This window comes from Leopardus geoffroyi, chromosome A3 (assembly GCF_018350155.1).
Source record: "Leopardus geoffroyi isolate Oge1 chromosome A3, O.geoffroyi_Oge1_pat1.0, whole genome shotgun sequence".
Lineage (NCBI taxonomy): Eukaryota > Metazoa > Chordata > Mammalia > Carnivora > Felidae > Leopardus > Leopardus geoffroyi.
In genome coordinates, this window is record NC_059336.1 from 52,860,877 (window position 1) to 52,888,658 (window position 27,782).

Genomic DNA, 27,782 nt, shown 5'->3' on the forward strand with positions numbered 1-27,782 from the left:
TTCTTTTTGATCGTCAACATTTTTTTTGTCCTTTTAAAAAATCATCTTGTTAATATTTAGCACATTTGTAAGTGTATTTTATACTAAATTAGATTTTTATAAATCTAGTTTGAGAGTAGGTATGAAATAATGTGTCAAATAAAAATAGAACACTGTCAGGGTGCCTGGGTGGCTCAGTCAGTTAAGCTTGATCTCGTGGTTCGTTAGTTCTAGCCCCTAGTCGGGCTCTGTGCTGACAGCTCAGAGCCTGGAGCCTGCTTCAGATTCTGTGTCTCTCTCTGCCCCTTCCCCACTCACACTCTGTGTCTCTGCCTCTTTCTCTCAAAAATAAGTAAACACTAAAAAATTTTTTAAAAAGAACATTTTTCATTGGCTTATATAATTTTAAGTTGCCTAGTTTTTAATGTTTTAGATGAGTTAAACTTTTTTCCCTTTTTATCTTTCTACTATTACAAAATAAATGGAGTGGAAGAAATTTTCACTGTTAATATTTATTCTTTTTCACTGGATTTAAATATGGTTATTGCACATATTGAGCATATTTGGACAACTGTTGCCCAACAAAATTATGAACTATAACATCTTCAAAGAGACTCTACATGCCCGCTTACTCTATTACAATATGGGTGATGTCTTCTATGGAAGCTGATCCATAAATAAGTTGTACAAAAACTTAGGGTGATGGAGTGCATAAAAATAATTATTCAGGCAGTGTGCTGGAGAGCATGGTACATTGGAAAGACTAGATGCATCAAGAACTGTAGTCCCCAACAATTAATCACTTTTCCATGCCAAATGTTTCCATCATTGCACTTTGTCATTAGTGAGATTCATGCCCAGTTCTCTCCATCCATGTCTGAGAACCTTGGGATTCCCACACTGCTTCCAAAAATGTGCTCCTTCCAAGTGCTCTATTGGGTAATAGGCATGGAGTAGATTCTAAGCAAATAGATGAGTAAAAAGAATTCTCTTTTTATTTAAGTATAGATGATGTTTTTATTTATGAGAGAGAGAGTGTGTGTGACCTGGGGAGGGGCAGAGGGAGATGGAGATAGAGATAGAGATAGAGACAGAGACAGAGACACAGACAGAGAGACAGAGAGAGGGAGAATCTTAAGCAAGCAGGCTTCATGTCCAATGTGGATCTCCATGTAGGGCTTGATCTCACAACTGTGAGATCATGACTTGAGCTGAAATCAAGAATTGGACATTTAACCGACTGAGTCATCCAGATGCCCCAAAGTATAGATGATGTTCTATAAACATTCTGAATGCGACATCATATTCTCCATCAAGTTTTGATAAAGCATTAAAATATGGGATATTACAACAGGTAGAATTATCTAATTCATATTCTAAGAATCACCTGTGAATTTATCTCATGTGTCATTTGATGCTTTTAGGCAATTAAAATTTTTTAAAAAAGGAATTGTAACTTCCTGAACAACACTTTCATACTTAACGTTGAACACTGAATTAACTTCATTTTGTCTATGAATTGCAAAACAGAAACATTTTTGGACAAAATGTTTTAGTTTAAATAAGTCATGGTGCCTTTCTTTATTTGATCAAATGCTCAGATAATTTTTTAGCTCATCAATTCACTCTGCTTTTGTAGACATAGCCCTGGTTATTTCTATAATGTGGCTACGGGGAAAGCATTTAAAATTCTAAAATGCTACAAACCATTAAATAAATAAATAAGTAAATATAAATATAAATATATACATATACATGTGTGTGCGTGTGTATATATATATATATATATATATATATATATATACACATATATATGTATACACACACACACATACATATTTTTTAACTCCAGAAAAGGAGCAAAATAATATTTAATGACCAACCTCATGAAAGTTATGTGGACACCAAATGTTAAAATTGATGGCTTTTTCCCTTTAGGACTTATTTTTATTTTCTTCTTTCATCTGCATCTTAAAATTCACTGTCTACTTTTTGTAGTGATGATTTGTCTAGTACCTAAGACTGGCTTTTGCAAAAAGTGCCACAGAGTCACTCTCTTAACATTAAATCATCTTCACTAATGAATATCCAAAATTGAGAGGGTTTTATTTTTCTAGTTTTATCAGGAGGTGCCATTTGTCTCTCATTAATCTTAATTGGCGCTATACTGTTATCTCACCTTAGATAAAGCTCAATGTCACTTCCAGTACCAATTTAGGTAGTAATATGGGACACTACTTCTTTTATCATGAAGCAGAACTTTATAAACTTCAGATGAAGACAAAAACCTGCTCTTGTCACTTTCTGCTTAATGGCCTTCTTGATTTATTGCTTTAAGGTTGTCTAATAATCATGCCTTCCATACTCTAGGTATGCTTCTCAATACACATGGTAGCTGTTGGGCACACTCAGAGGAGCCAGTGCTCCTCTACAAAGATGGATTCTACTTTTCCTATTACCTTGTGCATAAAGAAATTCCACGACACAGTATTTTGCATATGTGTTTGCTTTGCCTGTGCTCAGAATAATGTGTGTCACTACAAAGAGAAACAAATTGCATATTCAGCAAATGTTCTAGTTCAGAAGATGCAAGAATAGGTTAACCATCAGGACACCAGGACAATCACCCATTAATTTCTTGCACCATTCATTTGAGTGATGGCAAGTTACTCTCTGAACTTCATCATGAAAATAAACCAGACCCACTAGTGCATTAGCAGACAAGGTCTAGAGCAAGTCTACTGAATTTCCTTGGCTGTTTCATACCTACTTCTTTTTTCTGAATAAAGACAAATACTCTAACCCTCTGTTCTTTGAGTGGGGCTTAATTCACTTTTGAATATTTAACAAAAATATCTAGAGTCAGAATCAAACGAGGATGAGAAATACCGATGAGAAAGCAATCTGTTGCTTTCATACATGATTCCTTCTAACTTGGCTTGCATTTGTGCAACTGCACTTTTATATGGATTTTTATCCACCTGAATGCTGTTTATTTTTTAAGTATATTTTTTATATGCTGCAACCCATCTTTCCTGGACTAGCCTGCTATAACACTCTGTTTGTGAAAGCAGTATTTTATGTGGATGGGGTCATTAGGAGTTATCTTCAGTCCCAGACCCTTCTGGACTTGAATCAATGTTGAGGAAGGCCTCCTTATTGGTAAAAGTTGAGCTGAGAGTTATGCTCTGTCGGGGCTTCACAGGTGCAAGTTCATCTAATTTAATATTTTCATTTTTGACCAGAATTGTCTTATCCATGTTTTCTTCACTGTGCCTTGCAACAACAGCATCAAACACATCTAATTTGGGTGGCAAGGTTCCACTCTCAAATAGATATTTGGCTAGATAGGAGATGCAAATGTTGGACAAGAATGAGGTAACCATGGAAAGGGTTTTAAATGGGAATCTCTGATTATATATGCCATTCTTATCAGGGTAATAACCAGGATAAAAGATCAAGGGCTGCAGGTACAGATATGGCTCCCCGCCAGTTATTCTCAAGAAAAGGCCAGACACATAACCTGCCACAGCCCCATACGTGTTGGTTCCCTTGATGAAGAGCACACAGAGCAGCTGAGGGAAGATGATGATGTAAACGAGGTCTGAGCTGAGGTACCAGAGCCCATACACAGTCTTCGTCAGCAAGGCCATGGCTGTGGCAGAAGCTCCAAACACAAACACTGTGATTCGCATAACCCAGATGATTTCCTTGTCTGAGGCCTGCAAGAAAATGCCACAGTGACAGCTTTTCACACAGTGCACTGGCTCATTTAAGTGAAGAATGAAATGCATTTCTGTGCTTTAAAGCAGGTCTAAACAATTCCCCTGGTTCAAATAGCTCATTGCAGGCAAAATCAACCTAAACGACAGTATAGGAAGCAAGCAATCCAGGTGGCTTCCCTAGCGGGCCTTTGGGAGAGGTTTCTGTGTGTCTTGTGCAGGAAGCACAGGTCAGCTGCACTTTTCTCTGAATATGCAGGGGAAGAGGTGAGAGGAGCTTATGTGCTGTCACAGGGGAATAATGCAAGAGATGGGGCGCCTGGGTGGCTCAGTTGGTTAAGCGACTGACTTCGACTCAGATCATGACCTCATGGTTCATGAGTTCAAGCCCCACATCGGGCTCTGTGTTGACAGCTCAAAGCCTGGAGCCCGTTACAGATTCTGTGTCTCCCTCTCTGCCCCTCCCCCGCTCATGCTCTGTCTCTCTCTCTCTCTCTCTCTCAAAAAGAAATAAACATTAAAAAAATTTAAAAAAATAATGAAGAGAGGATTTCATGTACTTTTCATATTAAGGCATAGTTCTTATGTGGCCAGGAGGATGCATGGCCCACCCTTCTTTCCTCTCTTCTAGGAGTCCTACCATCTTTTTTTTTTTTTTTTTAATTTTTTTTTCAACGTTTATTTATTTTTGGGACAGAGAGAGACAGAGCATGAACGGGGGAGGGGCAGAGAGAGAGGGAGACACAGAATTGGAAACAGGCTCCAAGCTCTGAGCCATCAGCCCAGAGCCCGACGCGGGGCTCGAACTCACAGACCGCGAGATCGTGACCTGGCTGAAGTCGGATGCTTAACCGACTGCGCCACCCAGGCGCCCCGAGTCCTACCATCTTTAAGGCCAGCCACCTTAAAAACATGTGGGGCCATTTTGTTAACTATGACCTAGAAAACTAGGGAAAAACTTCTTCCTTAGTGAAGGAAGAAGGTGGGCAGGAACTCCTGCCTGCTCAGTGACACAATAGCCCTGTTCTGCACCCACTTGATTCATTAAGGACAATCACACTGAGAGGCTATTTTCTCATGAACATGGACTTGGGAGTTCAAGTGAAGGGTGGGGCAGATGCTACACAAATGACCACAAAATAACGTACTCACCATGCTCTGCTTCAAGTTTCTTATAGTACACGATTAAACTCAAAGTTTTTCTAAGATGTTTTGGGTTTCATTACTCTCATTAGAAAGACAAGAAATGTGAATTGTAGCAATATGACTGTACCTCTTGAAAAATGCTTACGTTGGTTTGTTCCCTTACATACTAACATGAGTAGTAAGATGCATTAAAAATATTCATATACAGCATAAATAAAATTCAGCATTATTTAATCTTGTGTGCTTAATCAGAGTAGGGTCAGATTTTAATATAGGATATTAGTAAATATATAATATTACAGATGAAATAAATGCAATGATGACAAAAGCAATAATGCTACACTGGACAAGACTGTTCTTACATTTTGTCTGAATGAAAGCTGGTAGATGTTCCGGGCAAACATGGAACTTGCTGACAAGATAGAAGAATCTGCTGATGACATAACAGCAGCAGAAACTGCACCAAGACCAAAGAAAGAGATGTACACAGGGCAGAGGTACTTCAGAACAATTGGTAAAATCATGTCTGCTTCATCGTTGTCCTTGGGATCTAGAGGCTTATACGTAGTCTGGTTCCAGTCTGTTGAATAGAAATGACAAATATAATAATAACTAAAGAACCACATGCTCTTTATCCATTTGGGGGTCATCCTATTCTCTGGGAGCTTTTGAAATAAATTCAGAATGTATGAATTAGTCTGATCAGAGAAGCGTAATTAATATAATTAGGTACGTTGGTCTAAGTAGGTAGGAAATACATGTACTGGTCAAGTGAAATGGTCTTATATTCACCTCTGGCTTCTAATGGGTTTTGGTTACACTTAGCCCTATTCACAAGACCTGTTATCTATCTATCTATCTATCTATCATCTATCTATCTATCTATCACCAGCTATCTATCATCTATCTATTCATTTATCTACTACCTGCCTATTATCTATTTCTTTTCTGCAGTTGTGACATCAAATTGTACAGAAACATAGAAAACATGTTATAAAACAAAAGCATAGATTATTTCTTCAGCCAGTTGGAGGTATGAGGGGACAAGTACTGTTTCAGTCCTAAGTCTTTAGTCATAGAAGCATTAATGGATAGACAATAGTGAGGTTATTCTCATCCATCCTTTTCCTGTATATAAACTTGGTTTTGGAGCTCCCTCAGCATTGTTTTTCTCCCAACTAAATCCCTTCTTGCATTGAATTCCACTTACTTGAAATAGGAGGCATGATAGATAAAGCAAAGTCCTTGTTTTATTGAGTAGAAAGTGCAGGTATGAGGCTGACATTTTCAGGAGGTTTTTGAACTCCATGTAACAGAACTCAAAACATAAAAGGCAAAAGGACTCTTGAGGAAGCAGGAGGGCATGCGCATCAGAGGTGTACAGGCAATGTTTTGCAGCACATCTCTGGCTAAGTCTGTGGGCCAGGCTATTAAAAGCAATGAATCAGTTTGATAGTTGTGAGGATAAGGAAAAAAATGGGCAGAGGATGGCAAGTGCCTGATCTTGTTAAAGCAAGAAATAAAAGGAAGAATCACCATTGGATTAATCCAGTGTTTTGCAAACCTGAATGAACATTGGGGTCTCTCATGTGTGCCTGTAAAATGCAGAGTCCTACATCCCTATCCTGAAATACTCTGATTGCATATGTCTGAATGATGATAATATTCAGCCAAATCTGGGAATTCACCAAATTATAGTTAATTCGATAGATTGAACTTTGGAGTAAAATTTAATTACAAAATACTATCAATTTATGTGATCTTCACAAAATAACACTGTGAAGCTGACTTAGAAAAACTACATACATGGGGCACCTGGGTGGCTCAGTCGGTTAAGCATCAGACTTCGGCTCAGGTCATGATCTCACAGTTCATGAGTTCAAGCAAGCCCTGCATCAGGTTATCTGTTGTCAGCACAGAGCCTGCTTCAGATCCTCTGTCCCCCTCTCTCTCTGCCCCCCCTCTCTGAAAAATAAATAAACATTAAAAAAAGAAAAAAGAAGAAAAACTACATACATAAATTATACAACTGTACATTTTCATACAGAGAAGGATGTATGTAAATGTTCAAAACATTTTTTAAAAAGCTAAAGTAGGCAACATGAAGTTTCTTGAAATACATAAAAGGTTTTTTGAAAAAATAAAATAGGTAAATGTGCTTTTAAGTTTTAAAATTTGAAACTTGGAAATTATTCCTGATATTGATACTATAAAGAAAATAAAACACTGTATTTTTTTATTTCAGAAAATTTAAGTTTTTTACCATAATTGAAGGAATTGCGTGATCAATTAAACACGGTCAGCATTATTTTCCAAAAATTTCCATTATTTATGCATGTATCTATGAATTAAAGTTTATTCAGAGAGAGAAACAGAGAGTGTGCATGCATGAACTGGGGAGGAGCAGAGAGAGAGGAGAGAGAATCCCAAGCAGGTTCTGTGCTGTCAGAGCAGAGCCCAATGCAGGGCTTGATTTCATGAACCATTAATTTTTCATACAACTGAGTGTTTTGAATTATACAAACCTATCAATTAGCAGTCTAAGACTCACCAACATTAATACTATGCTTCTCCAACAGAATCTCAGGTGAACCACTAGTAAAATATGCTATAAGATCATTTAAATTTTATGATATGTTTGCCTGCTGAACTCTAGAATTCATAGAAGGAATTAAATCTTTAAATTTATTTTTTAACAAAGGTAATTCTGCATTGTGCTAATATGCTTTTGCATATTATTTACAGAATGGCTATGAAGGCTTCATTGTAAGGATTACAAAAAATATCCTGTTGTGCACCACACAAGATGGAGAAAATAGTGGTGAAAAACAAACAAAAAAAGTTTATCTTTGAATATATAGTTCTTTACTGTTTGTACCATTATGTGCTGAAGAATAAAATGGAATCTTTAAATGTACATTACTATAGCTCCTTTTTTATTTGCTGAACTTCTTTGATGGCATAACTACAGGACTGAATAAGAGTGGTTTCCCTTGGATCCTACTATTTTTTTATTCCCCCATTTTCCACTATGTTCAAACCCATGCTTTGTTGAAGCCAATTTTACAGCATTCCTTGAGATATTATGGTACCAGAAACAACAACCAAGAATATGAACCTATTCCAAAAAAAATAGCTGACATTGTGTTTTTCAGTGTGTTGCCCTACAATACACACACATACAAACACACACACACACATGCACATATGCATGTTTTCTGATTGTGACATAAATGCTATCTTTTATTCAAAGGCATATAATCACCTTTGTCAGTCATCTTGTTAAGTGTTTGTTTATGTCATGGATGAACAATTGGAATGAAGAGTGTACATTATGAATCATGACTACTTCTTGTAAAAGTTAAATAATCTAATAAACAGCTGTACTAATTGAAAATAAAAGTAGCCACATAAGTATCATCCTGTATCAACTTTACAAACACAGCAGAGTAAAAGGTAAGCTTCTTTAATCTGTTTTAATGACCTTTACCTACAGGACCCCTTTGAATTTGGATTATTGTGTTGTATTTTCATGAAATACCCTTGGAAGCTGCATAGCATAGATATATAAGCATCAAGAGTAATTAACAAGTTCAGTAAAATTAAGGGTGAGATTTTAAAAATGTTCTAGATAGAGGCTACTGGGAGATAAACATTTCATAATGCTTTTTTTTTTTTTACTGATTTTGAGTAAATTATTCTCTAAGTTACTTAGTGCCTTGAGTTTATCTTTATCTTGAAAACTTATTTATTGATTTCTCCAAGAAAGAAAACTTGTAATTAGCAAACTATCAAAAATGTAAATCAGGAATCTCAAGTTCAAAGTGGTCTGTAGGTGTCAGGTAAATTTCTAAGCCAGTGGCTCTCAACTTGGGCTGCACTTTGAGCCACGAAGCAGCTTTAAAAACCACTGCTCTCAGGATCCATCTTAGATTATTAAAATAAAATCCCTGTGGGGTAGGATAGAAATGGGTATTTTTTTCAAGAGTCCCTTCCCCTCCCCAGATGATGTCAATGTGCACCTTGGTTGAGAAACATTGCTAACAGGATTACATAGACACAATTGATAAGTATACCAGCAAGGGGGGGCGGGAAGGAAGGGCATGCTCACAAATGTTTTATTGGTGGGGAGAGCAATCAAACGCTTTTTGGAGGCATGGAGCTAAAATACAATTGTTTGAGTGCTATGACAAATGTTTGTATATGAATATGATGAGAAACAATCAACTATGTGTGGATAAGAGGGAAAATGGGGGAGGGAGGCCGGCTGGGTGGTAATTAGTCACTTCAGTGAAGCCTCAGTGGGTCCATTAGTGAAGTTACAAGAGATATACCTGTTGATGCTCCAATGGCCCCAATGAGTATGGCTGGTAAAGCCATCACCAGGCACCCAAAAGCTGCCAGGAATGACAACACTTGAGCATAGGTGGCTGAGGATGAAGAGAGGACCCTCTGGAAGTAGGCTTGCCATGGGATTCCACCCAGCATCTGCATGGGAACAGCAGGGACTCAGAATAAATTAGAGGCAAATAACATCTATTAGGTATTTTTTAAATAAGAAGTTGTACAGTTACATGCACAGTAGTCATTTGTATGGCTCTCATACATGCCAAACATCTCAACTGCAATCATCACATTTTCAACTGCAAAGAATTTCTTCAAGTTTTTTCCTTCATAATTATATCACACAATCTTTTCTATTCTTTGGTTTCCCCACTTTAAGCTGCATTACAACTACCCAGAAGCCCAGAAACCTTAGCTTTGTTTTCATCTGGAGGTTCTTTTTTTTAAAGTTTATTTATATATTTTGAGAAGAGAGAGAGAGAGAGAGAGAGAGAGAGAACAAGCATGGGGGAGGGGCAGAGAGAGGGAGAATCCAAAGCAGGTTCCATGCTGTCAGCCCTGAACCTGAAGTGGGACTTGATCTCATAAACCATGAGATCATGACTTGAGCTGACACCAAGAGTAGGTCACTCAATGACTGAGCCACCCAGGTGCCCGGGGGATGTACTTAAAATTCTTACTGAGGATACACAATCATAAACATTTTGGATACAGTGAACTATAATGTAATTTGTTGCCTGCTATAAAGAAGTATATACAGCTGCATGGCAATCAGGAACACCTGCAGAAATGACAGGGAGTCAGTTCTGAAGCACTGAGAAGGTGTCACTAGGTGGAGATGGAGAGAGAAGACAGCAGCACCTGGCAAAGAATCTAATGTGAAAACAGAAGAAGAAACAAACAAACAAAAACAATGAAACAGCTATGAGACCACCATGTCTTTGGCTTAATTAAAGGTCAGGGTGTGTGGGAGACAGGAGGCAGGGGAATACCTTCCCCTTGATTACTGCCATGGTCCTCTGACTCTCATACAGTCACTGCTCATGAATGAACTGGTGAATGAATTCCCCATATCGCAATGTATTGAAGTTGTTTCTTTAATTGCCTCTGGAATGTATTGTTTATCATTGTCACACCTGTGCCAATGAGAGTGTTTGTTACATATTGATTCCAGAACAATCTCCTCCTTATAAAAGCTATACACGTTCAAAAGTTAAGAAAAAAAAGTAAAATAATAAATTCTAAAATACATAATCCATGTCTCAAGTCTATATTTTTCCAAAACTTTTCCTTTGGTTTGCAACCTGTAAGTCAATACAGATCTTCTCTGACTTACAGTGGGATTACATCCCAATAAATCCGTCATATGTTGAAAATATCTGAAGTCAAAATCAAAAATGCATTTAATACATCTAATCTACTGAACATCATAGCTCACCCTAGCCTACCTTAAAGGTGCTCTGAACACTGACATTAGCCTACAGTTGGACAAGTCATCTAACACAAAGCCTACTTCATAATAAAGCATTGAATATTTTATATAATTTATTGATTACTAGACTGAAAGTGGAAAACAACACGGTGTATGGGTGCAGAATGTTTGGCAGTGTATGTTGTTTACTCTTCGTGGCTGGCTGGGAGCTGTGGCTGGTTGCCGCTGCCCAGCATCACAAGAGACAGGATAGTACTGCATACTGCTAGCCCAGGAAAAGATCAAAATTCAAAGTATGGTTTCTACTGAATTCTATTGCTTTTGCACCACCATAAAGTTGAGAACTTGTTAAGTCAAACCGTGATAAGTCAGGAATGTACGTGTATCACTAACATTTTCTATGCCAATGAACCTTCGTCAACAATTTAGATGCTTATATGAATCTCTACACCATAATTTACATGCCAATCTCTCTGGATATTTAAGTCACCAGAGCTTTGTAAGTGAGGTGAAATCTGACCGCCACAAACAAACAGAAGCTCTGATGGTGAGGTGGAAGATGGGTCTGGAGAAGTGAGATTTGATTGGGCTGCTGCAGGGAGACCGTGAAGGGCCATTACAATGGGCCAGGTGAGGAATGTTGTCAGTGAGCAGGTTCAGGGTGATACCTTAAAGGTATCCAGAGCAGGAGTCCATAAATCATAAATTTATGACAAGTGGAAGTTCAGAGAGACAACTGGAAGGCTGGAGACCACTCGTGAAACATTTGGAGGCTTCCTTCTGTAGTTCATCTATTCATTCATTATCTATTATTCCACTTTCACTTGTGTTGCATTTTGAAGAATGAACATAACTTAGTCATATAATTTTTTGAGGTGGAAGAAACCTTAGCAGTCATTGGATATATAGCCTTATCTTCAAGATCTGTAAATCTGAGGACTAAAGTGTCGTGTAGGAGAAATAACTTTTGGGTCTTGATTCTCTATTTCAATCCTTCACTCAGACAGTGGTGTGATTATGAACAAACTGCCTATCTTCTCTGTCATAATCTTCTCCTATGTAACCATAAATATATCTGCTATGCAGATATAAGTTCATACACACATAATATTTAACCCCATTATCCATTGAATTCATAATTATAATCCAATCTAGAAAAATGTCGGCCAATACATTTACAATCTTTGGGAAAGAAGCTCTCCTCACCACCACTAGAAACAACTTGTTTTCTTGTTTTCCTGTCTTCTTACCAGGAAATTCCTTATTGGGACAGACAAACCTGCCTTCAGGGCTGAAATTTACCGAAGTGCCATAATGACAAAGTGAAATTACAAACTATTGTGAACCCTCTAAAAAGGAAAAAAAATAAACAATTTCCCTTTAATTTTGATATAAATGTTAATCTATTTCTTACTTTGAAATCAAAATAAGTGTTTTATTTTTGTAAGTAACCATTCCAAGTAGCAAAATCATAATATCTGGCAGTTTCTTTTGGTTTTCCCATCTTGCCTCAATCTGTGATCTGCCTTTATTTCTTCTGTGCCCCACCTTCACCTCAAAGTCCTGCCAAGTTCCCAAGCTATCTCTGACTTCCCAACACTTCTTTCTTGGTATCTTTCCTGAGGGACACCTCTTTTTCCAATTTATGTCTGCACTAAAGGTCTTATGGCACGACTAACTTACTTACTCAGTAATTAGAGACTGAATGGATTACTTATTTCAGAAGAAGTGGGTTGTAATGCCTAAACCAAAAATACAAATTAAAGCTTTTAGAAGGCTTGGTTTCAGATTGGGGAGGTACCTGGGGGTAGGGCATGGTGTTCTTCACTTATAGCACAGCAGAAATGGGTACACACCATATATTACCCCATTGACATTGTCCCTTGAAGGCTTCACTCTCTCTCCACTTTGACACTAATCAGCTACCACAGTCAGTAAGTGGCTCCAGCCTTCCAACAGGAAGTAGTCAGTGCAGAAACATACATGAGCCAGTAGGTGACATATACATATAAGTCTTAAAATCTTAAAAATATGTTCGATTTTAGGAAAAATGAGACTGCATTCCTCAGGTAAGGGCATTACTTACCAACAACAGAAAACTATCAAGCCAAGTGTAGATTTCAAATGATTCAATTGTCCCCAGCCAAGGCTTTTGGTATTTGGTGTGCAGAGCAGTGTACCCAATGTCAGCAACTGCAGAATGTGACAGGGCGAAGGGGACGCTGATCCACTACAACCAAAGAGGGACATGAGACTGTTAAGCTACAATTTTTTTACTTGTTTAACATATGCAAGGTTTCGCCACATATTTTGTTTCCTCACAGACCACATAGCTCGGTTGTTCCTCTTGTTCAGACGGAGGAGAACTTGGAATTAAGTTCTCTGTGGGATGCCATGAAATACTTATTTACAAAAGTTAGACTAACATATTATCTATACCTGTGCTTAATTACACCATATCATATCAAATATAAGAGCAGTCAACAAATCTTTGGGAAGAGAATGTTAAGTTTGAGAACATTGAGTATATTGATATATAAACACTTATTGTTTTCTTTGAATTAGATAAAGATGTCCAATTTTTAACATGACAAGGAAAGACCTGATTGAGAACTTGGTGGGTGACACAAACCTTCAGGCGTGAGTCCAGTGTTAATACAAAAAGAAGGCAGTGAATGGGGAGACCATCTATATGGAACAAGGCAAAGAGGAGAACACACAGGGTGTGCACACACATCTTTTGGGCTACAAGTGGCTTAGGGAAATGGGGCAGATAAACATAAATATATGGAGAGAAATTTGAATTGTAAGCTGAGGGTTGGTGTTTTGTTTTGCAGGCAACTAGAAGCTAGTGGCATTTCTTCTAAGTTTTTTTTTTTAAGTTTTTATTTAAATTCCAGTTAGTTAACATACAGTGTAATATTAGTTTCAGGTGTGCAATTAAATACTTACAACACCAGGTGTTCATCATGGCAAGTGCCCTCCATAATGCCCATCACCTATTTCATCCATTCCCCCACTGACCTCCCCTCTGGTAACCATCAGTTTGTTTTGTATAGTTAAGAGTCTGTTTCTTGGCTCACCTCTGTTTCCGTATGCTTGTTTGTTTTATTTCATAAATTCCACATATGAGTGAAATCATATGGTATCTGTCTTTCTCCAACTGACTTATTTTGCTTAACATAATACTCCCTAGCTCCATCCATGTCATTGCAAATGGCAAGATTTCACTCCTTTTTTTTTACGACTGAGTAATATTCCATTGTGTATATGAGCCATATCTTCTTTATTTATTCATCAGTTGGTGGACATTTGGGCTCCTTCCATAATTTGGCTATTGTATATAATGCTTCTGTAAACATCAGGGTGCATGCATGCTTTTGAATTAATATTTTTGTATTCTTTGAGTAAATACCTAGTAGTATGATTGCTAGAATGCAGGGTAGTTCTATTTTTAACTTTTTCAGGAACCTCCATAATGTCTTCCAGAGTGGCCACCTGTTGCTTTCCCACCATCAGTGTAAGAAGATTCCTCTTTCTCCACACCCTCACCAACACCTGTTGTTTCTTCTGAGTTTTAAAAAGAGTTTAGTATATTTCTTCTGCATTTTAATTTCTAGATGTGAACAGTGAGCTTAGGAGAAGAATAAGTCAGAAAAAGCAGTAGGTACACTGATATGACTCAGGTAAAGGCCCGAAATAGAGTGATGATATTGGAAATAGAAAGACATTGGTACTAAAAAGGATTATGAAGAGAGATTAGACAGTTCTTACATTAGAGTGGGAAGAGAGTTCAGAGAGGGAAAATGAGCAGATGAACCTCATGTTTACAGTTGTGGAGCTCCAAGGATGGTGATAAAATCAACAGAATTGGAGAATTTGAGAAAAGGAAATGGTAAGGTGTGAGTCGATACATTAATTATGCATCCATGTATAGCCATTTGAAGGTTGGAAAACAAAACATTCTTGGCCTTTTATTCAGTCAAATCAATAGACCCTTAACTTATAACCAAGACAACTTGATTCCTTTTCAGTTTAGTTACATTTTGTAGCATAAAAGCACTCTAACATTTATACCCACATATATTTGCCCTACCATCTTTGTACTGGCATGCTTGATTTATGCACCTGTGCATTTTAAGTTCTGGTCTCATGAAAAGCAATGAGAAATTACATTTATTGTCAATAAATAGCTTCATCCCCTGAGGTTGTGTTTGTTAGAATACCAAGTGCATCATGAGAGCTGTCATTGCCAAACCAACCATGCCTCCAAGGTTCTGAACAGAGATTTATTTCTGGAAGTGTATGATGATGCTAAGGAGAATTGTGAATTTCAGCACTGCCCACTTGCTTTTGACAATTTAAAAATTAAAAAATTAGGAGTCATTAAGCAAGTTAAATATATTTGAATTCAATTAAAATATAAGTGAATGAAATTCCATGAAATGCACATCAATTCTAGGGGAAAAAGAGGAAATATTATGATCATTGCTAGCATATGTTAATTTAAGGCTGAACTGTAACTTTAGTTGTAGTCAGTTCTTTTAAATTTTTTCCTCCATTATTAATGATGCTAGAAAACAAACAAAAACAAAAACAAAAAGAAAAAATGAGTCTGAGATTCAACTTAATTTTTCTGACTGTCTAGTGTGAACACTAGCATAGGGTGAAGAGCTTTTCATTATGAGAAAAATAAGGAAAAAAGAGGAGGCTCAAGGGTGCTTTAATCATCTGTGGAAAGTGAGTCATGATGTGCAGTCTCAATGTGCTCTGTCCGTGGCCTTTCTACGAGGGCACCACCCCTACAGGACACACAGCTGAGATAACATACACATGTCTGAACTCAATACAGTGCCCAGCACGGAGTGGTCACATCATTTTCTTTATACTACCTTAGAATTGTCTTAGGCATTGGATATTATATGGATAATAATACAGTCTTGACATTTTAAGATGTTGAGTTTGCAAAGGCTCAACATTGACTAAAATGTGCATATAAAACACAAAAGCACTTTTAATATAATACCAACAATATTCACGTCTCCATAATTCAGTATTTTTTACTGAATAAACACACATATATTACCTAATTTAATCTAGAACTTACAAACAATACATAATAAATCTTGTGCCCTTTCTTTGTTTTGAGACCCCAAATAGTGATGATAAATATTGAAACCCACAGTTTTTCCAATGGGATAGTTTCTGTCTTATGAGCAGTCTTATGGAATTAAAACTAATACAGGGGAAGTTAAAAGACTAATGCAGGTAAGCACCAACATTGACATTTTAACTCTGAGTGAAGTGTTTTTTGCTTTCAGACTCAAGGGAGAGCATACATAAGTTTCCATCAAATGTGGGCATGAAGCAAAGCAAGTCCTAGACCTTGCTAAGAATTAACCTGAGGGCATATTTTCTGTCAAAATCCAACTAAATGACTACAGTTTTTCATCCAATTAATTAATTGAGAAATTTAAAGTTTCAAATCATACACAACGTACTATGTATTGCTCATGATGGAAAATAACGTTTCTATTCAATTTTGCTGAGTTAGTATAAAATACCACATTATCTTTTAGAAAGAAGAAGGAAAGGAAAGGAAGAAAGAAAGTCTGTGAATGGCCCCACTTACCAGGCCTATGAAGATGCAGAAAAGCTGAACTACATCCGTGTAGGCCACGGAGTACAGACCACCCACCAGCGTGTAGAGAGTGGCAATGAGCGCAGAAACAATGACAGAAGCTTGCACATCAACGTCAATGATCACGCTGATGGTGGCTCCTGAAGAAAGCAGACAAGAGAATGCTATGGTCAAGGTACTCAAATGGATTCCACTTTCTGTTCAAGGATACATTGAATGTTCAGTACCAGCAGGTAGTGCCTCTGTGTCATATGAAATGTATTGGATGATAACAGCCAAAGTGAACTGTCATATCAAAATCTTAAAATCTATAATATATTCTTCCTTCCTGAAATTGGCACTTTGGTAAATTATATAGGTGGGAGCACCCAAAATTGATGATATGACCTCAGAATTCCATGAAATATATTAAATTTAATACCATTATAAGAACTTTCAAGGGCACCTGGGTGGCTCAGTTGGTTAACCATCCAACTTTTGGTTTCCGTTCAGGTCATGATCTCATGGTTGGTGAGTTCAAGCCCTGCGTGGGCTGGCAGTGTGGAGCCTGCTTGGGATTCTCTGTCTCTTTCTCTCTCTCTCTTTGCCCCTCCCCTGCTTGCACTATCTCTGTCTCTCTCAAAATAAATAGACTTAAAAAAAAAAAGAACTTACAATAATTTTACTAGCTATCCGAAACAGACTTTAATTAAATATATGCAATGTATTTACTCATATTCACGAGATAAGCACAATCACCCACTTCCACATTTTACAATTAATGTTCATTTTCCATTTTGCATTAACTCTGACCCCTGCTAGCTTTTCTTAGATGACAGATGGTATAAAGTGCCAAGGTTTAAGACAACATTGTAGGAGAAAGTAATAAAACTGGTAAATTTAATCCAGTCCTACTGCTAGGACACAAACGTATTGAAGAACCCTAGATTTCAACATCATATTTTTAAGTAATTTTCCTTATCAGAATTTTAAACCTGCCTTAGAAATAAAATTTATGTTTTTCTTACTTTCTGACTGCTTATGTGTTTTTGATGTCTATATTCCCAATGAGAATATGAGGATAGGGACACTGGACCACTATGGTTCTTGGACTTCCAGTTCAGAATTCACCTGCTGCTTTACAAATCCTTTCTCCACCATTTTCAAAAGTTACATAGTTTATGTTTCATATTGTTAAACACAGCAATTATAGGAACCCCAACATACGTGCAACAAATCTGTGATTTTTTTGTATCATTAATTTCAATCTTATGTTCTGCTACCACTCCTCAAATGCATGCTAATAGCATATGCAAACCACCAGAGACGAAAATCCATTTTCTCAAGGAGCAGTGTAAACTATTTTGATCTAAGATAACAATATAAAATATTTTTCAAGAATTTTTTTCTGAGTGATTTGGCTTTGGTAACAAAATTAAATTATTTTTATGAGTAAAAATGAATTAGTAAAAAGAAAAGTCTGGTATTGGAGAATGATGATGAAGGAAGGTGGTCAATTTGGATCAGTGCAAAGGTGGTGACTTTGGATAGCGGACTGAGTTTTTGCTTCATGTTGAAACCTTAGTTGTGATTCTTTGCCAATCTTCTTTTGGTCTGGTTCTTGACTTTAATAACATTTCTAAGTCATATCTCAGGAATGAAAATTCCAATTATTACCTGCCTCTTTGGGCTGCTGTTTAACTTTCTACCCATTGTGACATTTTTATTAATTCCATACCTCCAAAAGGTAGGGAGGGAGGCTGTATGCTACAGAAAAAAAGATCATTGGACTAGGATTTTAAAGACTTGGGTCCTGGTAAATACTGCCATTTGGTTGTAACTCAGTGGTTTTAAAGAAATCACCCATTTTTCTATCACTATTAAGATTGGGGTTAATTTTTTCTCTAAAATATTTTCTAAATAATTCCATCATTTATAGTGACTAAAATTGAAGTTACATTTCCAGATCTGCTGTGAAATATTAGTTTAATCATGAAGCCATAAAAATAAACATAAAATAAAGTTATAAAAATTCACGGAATTTGAGCTGTGAGAAGTATCAATACACATTTTTTTAAAAAATGTATGTAAAGGATGTTGTCCGTTTATGCCAAGAAGATAGTTTAAAATTCTCCTAAGTTTCAGCACATTCACAAGAAGGTGATAATATTATATTTGTCTATTCTTAAGTGTTCCAACTTACTTCTAATAAACACTAATTTTGAATTATGTCCCACTATTATTTTTGAAGAAAATATGTGTTAATTTAGAAAGACACATTCTCTTTACAAAAGCATATATTCCAAACAATAGCAGCAATGTTTTTTATACATGTTCTTGATATGTGTGTGCATCTGTGTAGAGAGGGATATATAGATATCAACACATTTTACATATATAGTGACATAACACACAGATGTAGATACACACACATATACAATAATAACTGAGTGAAGTTTAGAGTTTGGTTCAAGTTTATATTTCAAAAATATTTTAGAAATATTAGTTTATTATTTTAACTCTCCCTTCAGGGCTCTGTTACATAAATTGATCTGTATTCCATTGAAAGTGAACATTTTGTATTCATTCTGTTAGCTACTGAGCCCACTCCTTTTTAAATATCTCAGCAGGCTGTTCTTAAAACCAACATTTTCTAGTGTTAAAACCAATGACAAACTACCATTGCTTCTTGGCTAATGACAGTGAGGTGGGAAAGGAGATGTATTTTTACACATAATTTCATTAGGCTATAGGTGCAGTGGTAGTTGTGGAGAATTATTTTATAGTACCTAGAAAGTGCAACATTTTCCACTGAGTTATTACAATATTTTATAGCTATCAAACTTTTTTCTTTTCTACATCAAATCATCCCTTCATTTTATAGTTGGAGACCAAGAAGATAAGATTATATGGGAGTTTAAAAAATAATGTCATGAAAGGAAGTATAAACTAATGTCTGACATTACAGAGGTCAGATCTGATGATAATACTGAAGCCAGAAGGTAAGTTTGTAGCATAGAATATACACCATAGACGGAAATTCATCTTATCTTACTTTTGCTTTGACCACTTAGGGTCTAGCTATAGACATAAGCCTTTTATCTTCATTTGTAAGAAGAGATGGAGAGAAGCATACATGGATGCCTGGATATCAAACACGGACACAGCTCACTGAGGAAGGTTATGGAACTTCCAAGTCTATTAATCTTCAAGAAGGAATTCAGCACTCAGTGAAATTTCCCCTTGATGAAAAGGCAAATTATTGAGCCTGACCGATCTTCCACCATCTTGTTTTCTAAACCTTGCAAGTGGGCTGAGAACTGATGGGCCAAGGATAAGTTGTTCTTAGCATTAATTGGTCTTGGTAGTAAGTTAGACCCTAAGAAGTCTCCATTCATTTTCTAGATCCCTAAACATATATACTACCCAGTACTTTAGGATGTACTGGGATTACACTGAGAAAGGAAATAATGTTTTTCTTCTCCTCTTTTGAAGAAAGTATAGCCATAGATGATTCATTCATTCATTCATTCATTCATTTGTGAGGAGATTATAACTGTAAACAAGATACAAGTCCTATCTTCAAGAACTTTAGAACTCCCTTTGTGAGGTTGGATTTGGGCATGATATAGATAAACAGGCACATAATAATACAAAGTGACAAGTCCAATGAAAATAAAACTCTAGGTATCTAAGGAAGCCCATGGGAAAGGCATCTGGCAAGGTCACGATGTCTGGCCCAAGGAAGTGACATCTATAAGAAGATTGAAGGACACTTCCTGGTTTTCTAGGAAGATGTGCAAAATTGTAGGGGGGGAAAGGAGTCCAAAGCAGAGGGCACCTGGGCTTGCACAGTGTCAGAGGCAAGACAGGAGGTCTAGAGTTCTGGAAAAGTAAGGAGGAGTGGGGGGGGAGGATGATGAAAGAAACAAGAGCCTAAGTCATAAAAAGCTTTATGGGCCCACTTAAAAGTTTAGAAAGGGACAGTAAAGGGACATGATCAGATTTGTGTTTTAGAAGGATGAGTCTGGCTACCATATGTAGACTAGAGGAAGAGGGCTGAACCATAAGCAGGGAGATGGTTGCATTAATTCAGGTGAGGGAAGCTGCAGGTAGCCTGGCTTGTGGTTGAAGGGAGTAAATTTGTGTATGTGCTGCTCATCAACCAGAGAGAGGCAGAGGTCCTTACCTAAGGCAGAGAAAATGGCTGCAGCCCAAAACATTTCTCCCATTAGCGCAGGAATAAATAGGAGCCCACCCATGCGCTTTCCATAGATCTGCTGAAACGGGTCTAACATAGTCACATATCCTTTGGAACGCATAGGCTTTGCAAAGAACAAACCACCTAAAAGAAATTAAAGTGTTTATGAGAAAATAAAAAATTCATAATATAATAGTCTTTGCCAACATTTTATTATGTTATAATTTCTCAAGGGAAATACATTTTTTAGAACATTTGTATGTGTGGAGGAACCAGACTAAAATACACTGTGAATACAGAACCAAGACATACTTAGTAACAAAACATGACTTTCTTAATACGTTTTGTCATTGTATGCATCGAAAGGGCCATTGAATAGTATATCTGAGGCATGTAGATTTAAAAACATGGACCAGCGTGGCATTTGCTAAAATGCCTTTGTATCACCCAGAATAACATTTAGACGCTGATTAAGCACAAAATCCAATAAAAGTATTTTAAGGGCAAAAAATATTAGGATCTCTGTTATATAATATTATTGACCTTTTCTTAGTTTTATTTACAAAAAGAAATTCAGGTACAATTCAAGTTGATTCATTGTTAATGATATCTCTACACTATTTTTTGAAAGAAAAAAAATCATACATTAGGAAATTGACTATTCTCTTGCCATCAGATCAAGGGACTAAAAACATATTCCATAATCAAGAGATCAAATAATCTAAGCATTAGTGTTACTGATTTCTGCTAACACCTACTTGAGAGAATTCTGGTAACATTTTTTTTCCACAATAGTTATTTACAGTTTGACTTGTTATTTCATTTGTTATTTGTACTCCTGTTCTTTATGCTTTACTGAGTGTGTCACTAAAGTTTAAATTTTCACTTACCTAAAATCAGACTAAGAGAATATCCAATTGGTGCCTGAGCCCAAGCTAGACCATAGTCTGGTACATACACTGCTTCAGCTGTCCCGTTGATGTAACCTCCTCCGACCCAGGTGGCTGAAATAGAATGAAGAGTGAGGGAAAGACGCTGCCAAACTCCTCATACCCCAGACCTGCTCACGTTGACACAGTGGCCAGTAGCCTCCGGTGACTGCTGAGTACCTGAAATGTGGCTAGTCTGGATTGAAGTGTTCTGGGTGTAAAATATATACTGGATTTCAAAGACTTCATATGTGAAGGTGAATGTAAGGTGTCTCAATAATTGTTTTTGCATTAATTATATGGTGAAATGGAAACATTTTCAATGTATTGAGTTAAATACATTCTACTTTATTTTTTATTACGTTATTCTACATTATACTTATTCCTCTACTTTTTAATGTTCTTTAAAAAAGGTTTGTAGAAAATTTAACATTACCTCTGTGACTCACATTGTATTTCTATTGGACAGTGTTGCCTTGTGTTTGTTGAGGTCAAGTTTCTTTATTTTAAGGTTTTTCTGTTTTAATTGTATTGATCTTTTCACATGGATCACGATTATCTTCCTCAAGGAGGTGGCAGGGAGAGGCATTCGCAGTTGTAGATGTATGTACTTTTTAAAAATTTTATTTTTAATTAATAGGGGCACTTCTTAAACACTCTGGGTACATAGGATTTTGGCAGAGCCGTTCTGCATCCTAACATTTTACTTACTTTCTTAAATTATTAAAGGAGAGATGACACTTTTACTCCAAGGTGTCCTAAAGTGACTTTAAATTATGTTTTTCCTCCTTCTTTCCAAGTACCTAACATATGCTTAGGACCTGGGCTGATATTAGAATTTGAATGTTGACTGCACACCCACTTGCATTCTTCATTCTAATCTGGGTCTTTTAGTAAGATATTTGATATTTCACGGAGAATAATAAGAAATATGTCTTCTTCAGATGTTATTTAATAGAACTCCTGTAGCATAACAGTTGAAGGAAGAGGTCAAGGATCCAAAGAAAACACATGTTGGGTAAACAAGTTGGGGCAAAGAAGGATCTATAAACTCTACCATTTTCTCTGAGAAGGTAGTATCATATATGCTTCTTCCTGAAAAGCTAAAGTTAATGGAACACTTAAATCCTTATAGTTTTTTTTTTTTAATGTTTATTTACTTTTGAGAGACAGCGAGAGAGAAAGAACTGGGGGGGGGGGGGCGGGGCGGGCAGAGAGATAGAGGGAGACATAGAATTTGAAGCAGGCTCCAGGCTCTGAGCTGTCAATACAGAACCTGACACAGGGCTCAAACTCGTGAACCAAGAGATCACGACCTGAACCGAAGTTGGTCACTGAACTGAGCCATCCAGGTGCCCCAAAGCTTTATAGTTTATTTCCTTTTAAGAATATTGCCAAAATGTCTAAAAGAATCCCTTGTAGAATGTGTGTAAAATTATGAGGAACATGGGCTGGCTTATCAGATAGGAGTCTGAATTCTAGGCTATATCATCCGACTGGGAAAAAAATTTGACTCTGAAAAATTCTCTGAAATCTCACAATTAGAATGTAAGTAAACATGTATTTGAAACTATCAAAGACAAGTGTTTCTACTGTGTTCATTCCAAAATTTATCTGGCGTTTAATCCAGGTACCAAGCAAAGAAGGGAATGTTTTAAGGTTAGTATTTTTTTTAAAAGGTTAACATGAAAAGATCTCCCTAGAAAAAAAATCTTAAGCACATTTAAATGGAAATACAAAAACCCTAAATTAGGACAAATATGCATATATCAGCCCCTCTCATCTGCTTGCTAGCTTTTACATGGCTGTGAATAAATAACAAAAGCTATTATTTGTTTTTCTCATTTTAAGCCCTCCTGTAAATTTAAACAGGGTTTCCCCCTCCACTGGGTGTCTAACTAGGACTTGAAAAAATTATTTTCACAGTCATAGAATCAGACTTGATCCTCGTTCTAGGAGAATCTGGAAACTAGGAAACTGGAACCCCTAAGAACACACTAGCAATGTTTCATTGCATAAAGGAAATGGTCTTATGAGCACAAAGCTTATAAGTGATCATTTTTCATTGTGTAGATGTCCTCTCCCTTATCCAAAAACAAAATTGGTGTCTGAATGATTGTAAACATATAGAAGTGAAGACTTGATTACTTATCCTGGTTAAAGTCCATCCATTTTTATCACTCTAGTCCCTTCTATGCCAGAATTTGCTCTGCATGTTTGTATATTTCATGTCAGATTTATCAGTGAGAACAATAACTCTTTTAAACTATATGCATTTTTATTTTTTAATCTTTATTCTTTAACAAATATATATGATCAATGAATCTGACAAGATGTAGATAATATGGTTCAGATTTTAAATGAGTTATGGTATTGACCAAGGTTCTTTTCAGTTCTTAAAGACTGAAAAAAAAATCTTTAAAAATTGAGATAGACTATGAAACTTCATATGAAATAATCATGATTCAAATTCTTCTATACACTTTAAAAAACTGTTAGGTTGAAATAATCATTCTAGATCATAAAAACAAATTCTGCAATATTATCTTTATGAACACAATAGATCTAATATTAAACTAGAGTCATAGAACACTATAATAATTTTCAATGAATAAAAACTTTGATGTACAGCAACTCATTTATTCTTTTCAACAATTTTTTAAGTGAAATCAGTTTTTATTGTTTTATTTCGCTTTTCTTCTCATTTTCTTGGTATAGGAGAAACCTGAAGGGAATATAATCACAATGTTTTGCTTCACTTCAGATGCCAGTATCACATCTGGATCTTTAGGGTAAAAAAGAAGTGTTGTTGCTATAATGAAAAATGAAAATTAAGATGTAAAGTTGTGCATGGTGTTCATCAGGATAATAAGGAAACAACATCTGAAAACCTATACCAACATTTCAGTAAACATACGCAAGTTGTAGGGTTATGGATGATTCTTAATCTTTATGTTTTCCTACTTATCTGTGTATATTAGATATCACAGAAAATATTTTGCATAATACAATTTGTTCTATATATGTGAGTATATAGAAAAATTGAGACACGGGGGTAAGAAAGGACCTTTTTACAAATGAAATGCCTTTATATTCTAGAAAGGAAGCAAAGCCAGCTAGAGGCCTGCACTTGGTGCATTGCGGAGGCGTCCCAGGGTGTGGCTGCCAAAAGACCAGGGTTTGGTGCTAATTCTAGTCCTTACTTCCAGAGACCTTTCACAGTGGTCAAATATAAACAGCCTCATAATGATCATAAGAAACTATATACAGTTGAAGAAGAATTAAAGGAACATAAAATGAGCATGTCTGAAAAATAAAACCTATAGTCCATAAACTATTCTAGAACATTGTAGGTTTCAGATGGCCAGCAGGGATGCAGTCTTCACAGACTGTTCTGTTAAACTATTTCATATACAGATGAATCATATTTAAATAGCACATCAGGACGGAAACTGGGCATCATTTGGATATGATTTCTCATGGGATATTTTCCAATGGGCCCTCAGAGTTCTGGTTAGTCTGGATTATGTTGCTAATGTTTAAAAACCTAGTAAGAATCAGAAGTGAAATGTTATTGTTAGTGAATATATATCAAATAATATTAAAGATATAATTTTAAATTGTTGCTTTTCAGAAATATTTTCAACAACAAATAAGAATATAAAAGAGAAACAAGTTACCACTTAAACAGAACCACCTTTGGGAACAGGAGGAAAGATATCAGCTTCTCTGAGCCCAAAGGGTTTTGAGTAGGAAAGGGCTGCAGATGCAGGCTAAGGCATTTCAGTTGGGACACGCCCTAGCTTTCCCCCTTTTATATCAAGCCTCCTGGAAATCTTTTTTTTTTTTTTTTTTTTTTTTTTTTTTTTTTTTTTTTTCCCCAGTGCTGTGGATTCTTAACATGTGATTATCTTCCTCTGAGGAAATTGGTTTATTAAATGGGAGGATTAGGTTTCAAAACAGGGCATCTCTCAATATGGAATTGTGTTGCCCCTAATTGATTTATTCAGTTGAAAACTATCATGAGTTAATGTTCATTGACATTCATCATTTAAGACAACAAAAATTCACAGCTTTGTACCTGTGTTAATGAACATGATGAGACACTGACTTTATCACATAGCTTGTAAGACTAAGACACTTTTCTCCTTTGTTTTTATTCTGTTCCCACCCACTGAACTGTCCGGATCCTCCAGATTTGTTTCATTGATACTGTGTCCAGCGATTTTTATAAAATCATTTTGTTCAAGTTCTACTGAGTTGACACCCACTTACTTTTGTTTCAAAAAAGTAAAATTATTTTTAGGATATGTAAGTAATGAACTTAAAGAATCCCCAAAGGACAAAGGCTAATGTTTGCTTTGTCACTCTGAGAAGCCAAGGAGGGGTGGGCAGCATGGAGCAGAGGCATCAGAACCTACCTGTCATGGTAAATCCACCCACCAGCAGACCAATGTCTCGGCCACCAACTATGATGGCCTCGCTGCGCTCTTCTGAGCTGCCACTGTTTTTGGTTCTCCAGGCAGCCCATATTCCAACCAGCAATATTAGAAGGTAGAACACGATGATAGCAATCAGTCCTTCCACATGGAAAGCCATTTTTATCTAGGGGTCCAGATTCTTCCACAGTGAGCTACTTCATTAAGATTTCTGAAGAAAATACAGTAATGCATTATAAACCAGCCAAGCATGCATAAGCAGCTGGGAATAAACCAGCTGGCTCATGAGAGATCCTGTGCCACTTACAGAAAAAGCACATTGAAATCGCATACGACACTAGCAGTTGCCAACACATGTCCACTATTTTATTCTAATTAGTATTTAACAGTTTAACATTGTTTTGAGCCTCCAAGGGGGAAAAAAAATAGAAATGGCTGTGTACCAAATGTAATCATGGTCACTTTTTGTGCTTAATAAATTATTTTAATTTAAAATTAACCTTGTCTTGTATCATAACTGAGTCTCAGTTAAGATCATTTACAAAGAGGATGCATCTGGCTTTTGGAACTAACTTACTATTCCATCTAGAATTATTGTAAGACTACCCTGAGAATTCTAACATATTCTTACATTCAGTCATCCATTCATTCTTCCATCTCTCCTTTCAAACAATTGTAGGGAATGGTTCCAAAAGTAATGTGACATACAAATATCTGGGGGAAAAAAAAACTTTAGGAAAACCAGTTTCAAAAGCACATCAACTCTAATTTTCAACAAGTGCCCGTGGTCCAAGTTACTGTAGCAACTATAGATGGTACATTGTTTAAAGAATGTACCTTTTAGCCTGCTCTTCTGGCTCTTCCATTGTTCTTTGCTCTTTTCATCTCTCCCCCTCCTGAACTTAATGGTAGGTACAAGAAAACAATTTAAAAATACAGTATTGCCTAAATATATAAGAGAGGGTCAAACGTATTAAAAACAAGACTTCTTAAGAGACGTATGTCAAATTCTAACGCCTTCACCTTCAGGAATTCTTGTTCTCTGTTATTTTTCAACCCTCGTGACCATGGCTATTTCATGCACTCGCGTTCACACAAGCACGTTTCTGGGGGGAAATGCAGGTATTTGTGTTCGCAGGTGGGTGATGAGTCCTTGGGTGAAAGAATTAGCTTCCCTCTGATTCAGGGGAAGCAAAAGAAGCGCGGGCGGGCTGGGTGCGCTCCGCCTTTGTGAGCAACCGAGCTGGGAAGTTCTTTCTTGGGCCCAGCCTGGGGGCTCCCCAGCACCCTCCACCCAACCCCCGCCGACCCTCCCGCTACCCCTCGGTCCTTCTCCTGCGCCCAGACTTCCCGCCGCTGCAGCCTAAGAGCCTTGGGTGCCAGACAGTGGACCCGCCCGCGCATCCCCACCAAGAGGCAACAAAAGCCGAGAGCTTCCGACCTAAAACGCCGGGTGGGCGGCCACCGGGTCCCCGAGGGAGCGGGCTCCGACGCGCCCGGGATGCCTGCTCTGCTCCTACCTGGAGTCGTCGCCGCGCGGAGAAGTGCTCCGCCGGCTGGAGCTCCTCTCGGGACCGCCGCCCAGGCACCTTGGTGGTTGGGGGCTGCAAGGCTGCCGAGGGAGGGGGAGGGTCCGGGGTGCCAAGGGGCGAGGAGTAGCTCCAGGCGGCTGGGTTCCTGCCCCAGGTCTTCCAGAAACTGGACGCGCGCGGAGTTGACAGGTGTGGGCGCCCCGGCGGAGGGCGCGCGACGCGGCTGAGGTGGCGATCGATGCCACAATTGGCAAAAGTCCCCTTTATAAGGGCGGCTGGCGGGGGCGATCGTCAGAGCTGGGCAGGCGGACGTCAGAGCAAAGTGGTGCTGGGGCGGGTGCCGGGGAAAGTGCCCTCGCGCGCAGGATGGGTGTGGGGGTGAGGAGGGGCGGGGGCTGAGGGGCTGGGCGGGAGCCCGGGTTCTGGGGTGGCTCCTCT

At 37.4% G+C, this 27,782-nt stretch overlaps 1 protein-coding gene across 2 annotated transcripts; it reads right to left on the reverse strand.

Moving 5' to 3' along the window:
• Window positions 1-2,469: 2,469 nt before the first annotated feature.
• Window positions 2,470-27,782, reverse strand: SLC5A7 (solute carrier family 5 member 7). Of its 2 annotated transcripts, XM_045445536.1 has the most exons (9): window positions 27,333-27,782; window positions 25,795-26,023; window positions 21,335-21,448; window positions 20,433-20,588; window positions 16,256-16,404; window positions 12,710-12,853; window positions 9,182-9,335; window positions 5,210-5,427; window positions 2,470-3,701 (listed from the first exon to the last, which is right to left on the reverse strand). In XM_045445536.1, exons 2-9 carry the CDS (start codon window positions 25,970-25,972, stop codon window positions 3,075-3,077), a joined length of 1,740 nt encoding a protein of 579 aa, XP_045301492.1. In that variant the 5' UTR covers window positions 25,973-26,023; window positions 27,333-27,782; the 3' UTR covers window positions 2,470-3,074. The 2 variants fall into 2 exon arrangements, with proteins under 2 accessions (XP_045301492.1, XP_045301493.1); XM_045445537.1 differs by lacking the exon at window positions 27,333-27,782 and having other exon boundaries at window positions 25,795-26,172.

Coding starts and splice junctions, on each gene's coding strand:
- SLC5A7 (XM_045445536.1), bottom strand. CDS start 25,972: ATGGCTTTCCATGTGGAAGGACTGATTGCTATCATCGTGTTCTACCTT. Junction 20,589..21,334: donor TTCTCTTAGTCTGATTTTAG/GTAAGTGAAAAT, acceptor AATTTCTTTTAG/GTGGTTTGTTCTTTGCAAAG. Junction 3,702..5,209: donor AGCTTTCATTCAGACAAAAT/GTAAGAACAGTC, acceptor ATTTTCTTGCAG/GCCTCAGACAAGGAAATCAT.